This window comes from Sinocyclocheilus grahami, unplaced genomic scaffold (genome assembly GCF_001515645.1).
Source record: "Sinocyclocheilus grahami isolate Dianchi unplaced genomic scaffold, SAMN03320097.WGS_v1.1 scaffold14.1, whole genome shotgun sequence".
Taxonomy (NCBI): Eukaryota; Metazoa; Chordata; class Actinopteri; order Cypriniformes; family Cyprinidae; genus Sinocyclocheilus; species Sinocyclocheilus grahami.
In genome coordinates this window covers 3421171-3431416 of record NW_015505193.1, presented here as the reverse complement: position 1 = coordinate 3431416, position 10246 = coordinate 3421171, and the positions used below count along the sequence as shown (strand labels likewise).

The 10246-nt window shown below is 37.0% G+C and overlaps 1 protein-coding gene across 1 annotated transcript in view; it reads right to left on the bottom strand.

Moving 5' to 3' along the window:
• Positions 1–3365: 3365 nt before the first annotated feature.
• LOC107600875 (protein unc-13 homolog C) overlaps positions 3366–10246 on the bottom strand; it is a 157019-nt gene continuing 150138 nt past the window's right edge. The window contains exons 32-33 of the mRNA XM_016292856.1: positions 8200–8359; positions 3366–4427 (exon numbers count right to left, since the gene is read on the bottom strand). Coding sequence (XP_016148342.1) covers positions 4142–4427; positions 8200–8359 — 446 coding nt within the window. The 3' untranslated portion in view covers positions 3366–4141. The remainder of the gene's footprint in view (positions 4428–8199; positions 8360–10246) is intronic.

Sequence of the window (10246 nt, the reverse complement as noted above, 5' to 3'; positions counted from 1 at the left end):
TTATTTCCTGATGTAATGATAAACTCAAACATATTCAGAGGTGTGACCGTTCCTGTCCTTGAAAGCAATTATTATGATCCATAAATATGCTGCGTGGCGTTCGCAAACACATCTCATTGAACTGTCAAATGAATGTCGACACACCCGGACAGATGAAAGTGAAACGACATTTAAAGTCCTTGTCATTTGAACAGATGCTAAAAGACTTCTGTAATGTGAACGTGAGCTTCGGGTCGCAACCGACATTAAGTCCTCTCCTTACTCTTGGTAATGCATCTCTTTCTGTCTTTTTCTCCTTGTGTTTATGAGCAGATTATTATGAGCTGGCGCGAGAATGTGGGTTGAAGGTTAATGTCTTTTGGCTGCTTGTGTATGTACAGTATGTTTCTCTGTGCTTGATGAAGCAGGACAGCTCACTTCCTCGAGACATGTCCAATAAGGACAAACAGCCGTCTGAGAATCGCTGCGAGACCAATGACACCGGAGCGTTTCTTGCCCAAGACGCTTCCTGAATTAGAGAGCTTTGTGTCTGTTTTCTGAGGCAAATCTCCTAGTGGCTGATCCAGGAAAGCCTCCAGAGCAGCTCAGCCTTAATATCACTGAAAAGACCAAAGACTTCATTGAAACCCGCTTTTGTCTTCTGTCCTAAGACAAAATAATATGAGCATCGGAAAGAGAGCTGTGTATTTCTGCAAGCCAACATTAATGCTTTTATCACACCTCATGGGAAAGAAAAGGATGAGTTTGCTTGTTCATTGTAGATGAGTTTGTTTCTTCATCAGATTTGGAGAAATGTAGCATTGTATCACTTGCTCAGCAATGGATGCTCTGCAGTGAATGGGTGCCGTCAGAATGTCCAAACAGCTGATAAAAACATCACAATAATCCACAAGTAATGGAAGTAATGCACAATCTGTGTCTTTAAGACGTTTTTAACTTCAAACCGTTGCTTCCGGCTAAAATACAAGTCCATAATCCATAATAACGCTTCCTCCAGTGAAAAGTTGTCTGGTCTGAATGAGGAGAGAAATCTGCACAGATCAAGCACCGTTTACAAGCCAAAAGAGTCCAAAACAGCTCTAAACAAACAGAACAACAGGAGATGGACTTTTTCACTGGAGGAAGTGCTATTATGGATTATATATTTTGAAGCAATGGTTTGAAGTTAAAGCGTCTTAATGATGAATTAGTTTTTTACAAACACACAGCTTTCGTCTTCACAAGACATTAACTGATGGACTGGAGTGGTGTGGATTACTTGTGGATTATTGTGATATTTTTATCAGCTGTTTAGACTCTCATTCTGACGGCACCCATTCACTGCAGAGCATCCATTTACATCTTGGATGGCCTGAGGATGAGTCAATTTTCATTTATGGCTGAAGTTTGTTTCAGATGTTTCTCCCAAAAAAATTATGTATTATTATTAAGTATTTACTATTGTCTCAGACAGTTGATATTTGAAACATGAGAAGCCATGAGCTTTAAAAGAGCAAACTCTGAACAATTTAATGTTCATCTGGATCTGCACAAGTTATGATAAATGTGTCCATGCATAGGCTGTGAGGATCTCGAGTCTATCTCCGTCTGTACGGTCTCATGTCATCATATCCGCCCCGTTTCAAGATTTTTCATAACTTATATTACACACACCCTCAGGGTTGAGAACTTCAGACCTCTGGAGCTGGATTTTAGGAGTCTACATCACCGCCATCTTGGAAAGGTAAACGTTTGATGTTTATAATGTACAAAATGTAGTTTCTGCCATTTACATTACAATTCATTATATTCTTTGGTTTTTGATTGTTGCTGGTAAATTTTCATAATGCAATTTATAATTTCCATTTACAATTACTTCCTACAATTGAAATTACCCGTGCATTTTCCATTAAATTTATGGACGTTTCCTTCAACCCTAAAACACAACAAAATGAAATGCGTAATTCAAAATGCTAACATTAAAAAATTGGGCTCTAAAATATGAATTTAGTTTAATAATAATAATAATCATCATATATATATATATATATATATATGTTATGTTACAAAAGTTTACTTAAGTTTTTTTTAACTATAAAATGGAAAATTTATTTATAAAATAAAATTACACATATTATGGATGCTTTAGGGATTAATTTATGGAAGCTAATAGTATGACTGCGAATCAAAATTTAAAATTGGGAAGCTTAATCATGTTGCACTCTGATCATATCATGCAGTACAAGAACATTTGAACAATTTTCTCTTTAATGGTATATAATCTGCATGAAGCTGAATTGTCTTATGTTGGGAACAGATGCTGTCTGTAGCATGCCACATCTGTCAGTTCACTCACATTTGACCGTTGAACTTGCTAATAGTCGTCAATGCATAATCGATATATTTATATCTGCGGTCTTACCATCTGTTGAGCGACATGGATTACTTTGAATGCAGATGTACTGGGTTTTCCTGTTCACCAGTGGCTTTTCAAACACTGCTGAAAACTGATAAACCTGTCTCAAAACATACTGTCATCTTATGTGTGCCGGTCACATCTAGAGCCTGTTAGCACATACTGTGAGCAGATCCGTCACTGTTTTGAAACCAGCAACAAAGACCGTCATCCAGTTGCTCATGGCCATTCAAAATACCGAACAACTGGATCAGCCAATAACGTCTAATAAATCACTCCAAAATCATAAAGAAATTATAAATTATAGTTTGTATGTATCTCCTATATGTATTTTCTTTTTTTGCAGAGGTACTTTGCTTTCATTGTTGATTAAAAAATCAGCGTGTAGAAAGTAATGTCAATGCAATTTCTTATTTAAAATTTGGGGGGACCTGGACATGTGTTTGTGAAATTAACCTCATCATTTTCTCTGTTAACCCTGAATGTTAAACCATTGTTCAATGCTGATAGAGAGTCGAAGAAGTCGCTTTCCTTAAAAACGCAAACAATGAGACCTTCAGTACAATTTCTCACTAAATATATTTACATGACATACAATTTGCCATCAGTGCAATACATAGGAATGTTGCATAAATACCAAATGTTAAACTTTTTCCTCTGTAAACAAAAATAAATGAGATGACGGCGATCGATGTGACTCTTCTGTAAAGCAACATTTACCGCGTTCATACCAGATAAAACAACTTCACAGAAACCATCCCGAAATAAACTCAAAACCGGCCCAACGACAATCAGAAATGATTCAGCAAAACTAGAAACATAATGTACATTATGTAGCACGTGTACATAGTATATACTGATTTCCATACAGATCATGGATTGCTTTTGTATGAACATTTTCATATAACTTTGGCAGTTTTTCTTTTTTTTTTTTAGAATCAAAATTGTTTGAAAAAATAAAAAGATGATATCAAACAGTCAACAAATGTGATGTAAGCTTGCCTTTCAGAGCCCATGTTCACAGTGATAATTCAGAAAGGCTGAAAGCCTATGGTAAAAAAGGAAACGTAAAGTAACGAAACCTACAAAAAATAAACGAAAAGAACATCCCACCCCTCCTGCCCGGCAGCACTCGAGGTGGTTTCATTGTTGTCAACGACTATAAAATTACAAACACTTATGAAGAGATTCGTAGCAGTCATCGCCATTTAAAAAAAATGGTCTCTTTTTAAAGTCGACTCAAATACAAAACGTTGGAGGGGAGCGGGTCTGAGCTGATGCCCAGTCACTGCGAACACATGGGAGAGAGACATCACCAAGAAAACGAGACATGCACCACCAGTGCTGTGTGAAAAATGCAAAAAAAACAAAACAAAAACGGTGCGAGAACAAAGACAAACAAAACGGCTACACACTTAAAGAGAGGATGATATACACCGGACAAAAAGAATCGAGCAAATTTAGAAAGATACCAACTTCACCAATAATTAATATGCGTCTGTTTTTTTTTTTGTGTGTTTTTTTTTTTAACTCATCAGGTTTGGCACTTTATCTGAACAAATACGACATCTGTTCAAAAAGACTAATCGTCATACAAAACTGTCTCTTGAACATAACTTCGTAGAATATAATATTTGATAGAACGCATACGGTAGGTAAACACTTTTGTACGTACTTGTAGTTTAAAATGAACATTCCAACAGATGTTTTACACACATGCACGAAAACAAACACAACCGCGCTTCTCTACGACACTTCCTCGGCTGACCGCGTGTCTGATTTGAGACGTACAAACTCTTTGGCCACTTCGTCGTTGGTCCTTTGCGTGAGTATTCTCATGATGGTCAGGCCAGTTTCGTCCATGTTTACGCTCTTGGCGAGTGGATAGCAGGCATTCAAGCTGCCCTTCTCGGCCAGTTCTCTGAGCTGCAGGACCGTCATGCCGATGATCCGGTCCTCTCGGGCGAAGCAGTAGTCCTTCACGGAGATGTGAAGCTCGTAGGCCTCTGGGCCGTGTTCATTACTCAGCACGCTGGACGGAGAAGGCACAATAACACCACTTAAGTTAGTTCACATCAAATGTGACTTTTTGATGAAGTATTAAACCAACATTCCTGGTTTAAAACAGATTATATTTCAACTAATCCTTTGGTTTGTAAAAACAAACAAAACGACACATAATGCACTCTATGGGGTAAGATATTAAACTGAAATAAACATTCAAATATAAACTTTTGTTTAAAAATTATGTAGGACTTAAACATTATACATATATAAGTATGTATAATCACTTGTTACTTTAGTTAAATACATTAGTTAAAGGGGTCATATGACGTTGCTAAAAAATAACATTATTTTGTGTATTTGGTGTAATGATATGTGTTTATGCGGTTTAAGGTTAAAAAAACACATTATTTTCCACATACTGTACATTATTGTTTCTCCTCTATGCCCCGCCTTTCTGAAATGCGTCGATTTTTACAAAGCTCATCGGTCTGAAAAGCAAGGTGTGCTCTGATTGGCCAGCTATCCAGTGCGTTGTGATTGGTCGAATACCTCATATTTCAAGTTTTCCTTTCTCTTTGGAGTGTTACAAGCTGTTCGTGAATAGAGAAGATCCCTGAAGACTAAAAGTCAAAGACTAAAGTCTCAAACCCAAAGAGATTTTCTTTATAAAAGTTAAGACTCGTCCACGCCCCCACATGTCTACGTCACTATGTGGGAAGATTTGCATAACACCGCCCAAATGTTCACGCAAAGAAAGAAGGCGTAACTTTGATTCTCGCTGTAGTATTGTTGCCGCCGCCATGTCGTGGAGACACTGTGTGTTTCGTTGTGAAAGCGAAACTACTTTGTTTATAAGTCATTATAATCAGTAATTATGTCCCCACTGGATGCAACAAATGCCTCGTTTATAATGGGTTTTGTCTAATCGCTACGGCACACGGCATCACAGTATGGTGAGGGGCGTAACATTTCCGTCACACGCTTCAGGTATTCGGCCAATCACAACGCACTGGATACACCAAATACACAAAATAATGTTCTTTTTTAGCAACGTCATATGACCCCTTTAAATGTTTAAATAATTCACATATTTGTATGTAGGAATTATAACCTACTGTATAATTGTGAGATTTACACCCTCCAGAACGTGTTGCCTGATAGACGTCCAGGCATTTTAACACATGAATAAAATGAATGCACCTTCACCAGAGATGAAGACTCCAGTCAAATCAGCTTCAAAAGCGACTGTATTTTATTGTACGTAAAGCTGGTGGACTCAGGCTGAATAGTACTAATTTTATCCCCCTATTATTGACCACTTTTGTTTGTGTATCAAATTCATATTCAAATTCATGGCTGACTGTGAATAGAGCATCTCTATAATGACATGAGTAACCTTTGCATGATGCTGCATTCCCGCTTTCAGTCCGAGATGACTGTCATATCAGCCAGCACAACATACACAAAGATGTTTGTCCAGTGCATGAATGTAAATGTCTTTTCCACAGGCATGTCTCAGATCAGATGCGTCTGTAAAGCAGCGTTTCTGTAACCCGGTCAGATTAATGTTTATCAGACGCGGAAATTGCATTGAAGCCACACTGGAGCTCTTTTATGATTCCACACAAAAACGGCTTAAGACTCCATTAAGCTAAAAAGCCCTTAATATCCAAAGGTGGGCTTTGAGTTCATGCTATTTTACGTGTGCTCTAAGAGAGAGGTTAATTCAGTGTATCACCGTAAAGCTGGTGGACTCAGGCTGAATAGTACTAATTTTATCCCCCTATTATTGACCACTTTTGTTTGTGTATCAAATTCATATTCAAATTCATGGCTGACTGTGAATAGAGCATCTCTATAATGACATGAGTAACCTTTGCATGATGCTGCATTCCCGCTTTCAGTCCGAGATGACTGTCATATCAGCCAGCACAACATACACAAAGATGTTTGTCCAGTGCATGAATGTAAATGTCTTTTCCACAGGCATGTCTCAGATCAGATGCGTCTGTAAAACAGCGTTTCTGTAACCCGGTCAGATTAATGTTTATCAGACGCGGAAATTGCATTGAAGCCACACTGGAGCTCTTTTAGGATTCCACACAAAAACTGCTTAAGACTCCATTAAGCTAAAAAGCCCTTAATATCCAAAGGTGGGCTTTGAGCTCATGCTATTTTACATGCGCTCTAAGAGAGAAGTTAATTCAGTGTATGAGTTTTGTGTCGGGCTTCCATCAACTGTCATATCAGCCAGCACAACATACACAAAGATGTTTGTCCAGTGCATGAATGTAAATGTCTTTTCCACAGGCATGTCTCAGATCAGATGCGTCTGTAAAGCAGCGTTTCTGTAACCCGGTCAGATTAATGTTTATCAGACGCGGAAATTGCATTGAAGCCACACTGGAGCTCTTTTATGATTCCACACAAAAACGGCTTAAGACTCCATTAAGCTAAAAAGCCCTTAATATCCAAAGGTGGGCTTTGAGTTCATGCTATTTTACGTGTGCTCTAAGAGAGAGGTTAATTCAGTGTATCACTGAGTTTTGTGTCGGGCTTCCATCACATTTTACAGACGCCATTGAAAAGCCAAATGCAGGTCTTTTTGTTGAGCAACTGTTCTGGGAAGCCTTTCTTAGTGATCTTTTCCTTCACAAGCCTAAAATGAGACTGTCAGAAGTAAATCTTCATGTGGACGCTTGGTTTCTGTGCTCTTGTTCAAGTGCATTTGTGCAGCTTAAAGGCGATCAGTCAATGCCACCGGTGAAAAGCCCGGAAGTAGACGAGACGATTGCTCTATTTACAGTCAGACATGATTCATTTATTTCACGAGCAAAAGGGTCCAGTAATAGGAGATAAAGTGAGTATTCAGCTGGTCCATGAGCTCCATATAAAATAAAGTATCTCTTTTATTAGGCTACTGATTTTTAAATTGATCTTTCAAAAGTGTGATTCATTTCTTTTTGTAAAACTTTTGAAACGAGGGCACGATGACTGAGTGAAATGGGGTTACAGAGGGAATAATAGGGATCACTTATCTAATCACGACTCTTTATCCATTTACTAGTCATTTTCAGTAATATATAATCCTGTGGGATTCACATCCAACTCTTATAAATCAATGGTATCAGAAAGTGATACTGTGATACTTTGATATACGCTACCATTCAAAAGTGCTTTTATTAGTGAGGATGCATTAATTTGATCAAAACTGACAGTAAAGACACTTATAAGAGTTCTGTTTCAAATAAATGCTGTTCTTTTCTTTCTATCCATCACGGATTCCACAAAAACATTACGCAGCACGACTGTTTTCAACATTGAATAATAATCAGAAATGTTTCTCGAGCAGCAAATCAGCATATTATACTGATTTCTGAAGATCATGTGACACTGAAGACTGGAGTAATGATGCTGAAAATTCAGCTTTGATCACAGGAATAAATTACATTTTACAATATATTCACATAGAAAACTGTTATTTTAAATTGCAATAATATTTCAAATTTTTATTGTATTTTACTGTATTTTTGATCAAATAAATGCAGCCTTGGTGAGCAGAAGAGACATTCAAAAACATAAAAAATCGTACCAACCCCAAACTCTTGAAGTTTAGTGCATGTTACTGAACATGGGCGGTGCTTTTGTACCATATTTTGGTACATATCCCAAAAAAACACTGTATTACATGGTTCCATCTCCATAAACATGATATTTTTTATACTTTTCTGTAAACACCAACTGTTATGAATATAAACTATAGACAGGGACAGTTCCTGTATGAAATGAATACTCACTACTGGAATGTTTCGTTGTATTTTGGAGACCAGTTGTTATTCTTGGTTTTGGTGCTAAACTTGCGTTTCTTGTCAGCCAGGTGTGGGCCGATGGCATTGATCTCCACGAAGGGTCGAAACATGGCGTTCGTCTGCCAGTTGATATTGTTCACACCCACAACTGCAGAAGAAGAGGATGGTCTCGAGTTAGATCATCAAACATAAGTGAGACATGTTCAATTATATGACTCCTATCACACCTAGAAGGCACAAGTTAGATATCACTACTAGAGTGAGTTATCTAGACTTAGAGAAAACCAACATTGGACATTCAGACCTACTTACACTGGGGGAAATAAAGGTATAGGATTTACAATTTTCACTTATAAATTTCTAGTAAATTTGACAAATAATTACAAAGAAACAATACATTGAATTAAACATGAAATGTGAATGTAGAAAGTGTGGAAGCCCATTTCTGTCACAGAATAAAATAAAGTAATAGCAAGTTTTTATCTCAAAATTCAGATTTTTTCCCCGCATTTCGGAGTATCTAAGATTATATCTCACAATTTTTTCTCAGAATTGCAATATATATCTTGCGATATGAGTTTATATCTCGTGATATGCGTTTGTATCTGAATTGTGAAAAACGTCTGAATTGTGATTTAAAAGGTCGCAACTATCATTTTTATTTCTTATTTTTTGGTGGAAACAGGCTTCAATAAGAAAGACTGAAATAGTGTTTTCTTTTCAAATAAACTCAAATATTATTTTATATATACCGTATATATATATATATATATTTTTTTTTACAGTGTAATAAAATAGGTCACATGCTGTATTATAAGACATAATTACGGCAGATTGGATGAGGTAAATCTGGACATTTAATTTTATAATATTGTGCCAAATTGCTTAGCAGCAGTAAACGGCCTACAGATTTATAAACAACAATAAATCATGGAGAAAGTTAATTAGGAATATTATAATGTCCGTTTTGTGGCATTCCTCAAAGTCATAAATTCATAATAACACAATGTCACTGATAATGTTTTGATTATTTTTTTTTTAAACGAAGCATTAACACATGTTAGACTGCACCCCATAAACACAATCAAGCCTAGAAAAAAACAGTGAACCACCCCTTTAAATATACAAATTCAGATACGGAAATAAGAAAAACTTTTACAGTAATGCTACAAATGTAAACTCTGAAAAATGCTGTGATCACCAGAATTTTATTGCATGAACTTTTGCATGATTCTGACATTAAGCATTTTCTGCTTTTTAAAGGGTTCATATCATGAAGAATCTAATTTTCATCGATCTACTGAGACTTTCAGGACTCAAAACTTTCTCCATTGAATTATGAATCTTACAATGTGATTCAGCATTATAAAACTTATTATAAATGACCTCAAGGAGAAAACTTAGGTTAAAGTAATAAAAAAAATGATCTCTCCTCTCCTCTGTAGATGATCGGACTGAAAAAACTCCTGTCCAGAATCATTCAGGTTGACTCTGAACTCTAGTGACAGGCTCTTGTCCGTCTTTTGGACCCGCGGGACACATTTTCACAGGCCTTTTCACAGACAAAGAAATAAACCTGTCTCTGGAGGGACTTTAAAAGTGAGTCCAGAAAGAAAGTGAGAGGAGAGATTTGCTTTTAATAAAGCAAATCTCTCCCGTGAACTGCCAAAATACAGACAGCACATCACATGTCCCACCAGAGACAGTAATATATTGGATCACTGTTACACCACAATAAAGAATGCATATCACTGAAATAAGGCAGAAACTGAAATCAGCTAAACCTGTATTAAGGACTGTAAAAAGATGGACTAATGAAGCAGAGCAGGATTTACAAGCTTGTTTTGACCTCACCGATTGGAGTGTTTTTGAAGCTGCTGCCACCGATCTGGACGAGCTCACAGAGACTGTAACATCTTATATCAGTTTTTGTGAAGACATGTGCATTCCTACCAGGACTCATTTAACTTACAACAATGACAAACCATGGTTCACTGCAAAACTCAGACAACTCCGTCAGGCCAAAGAAGATGCT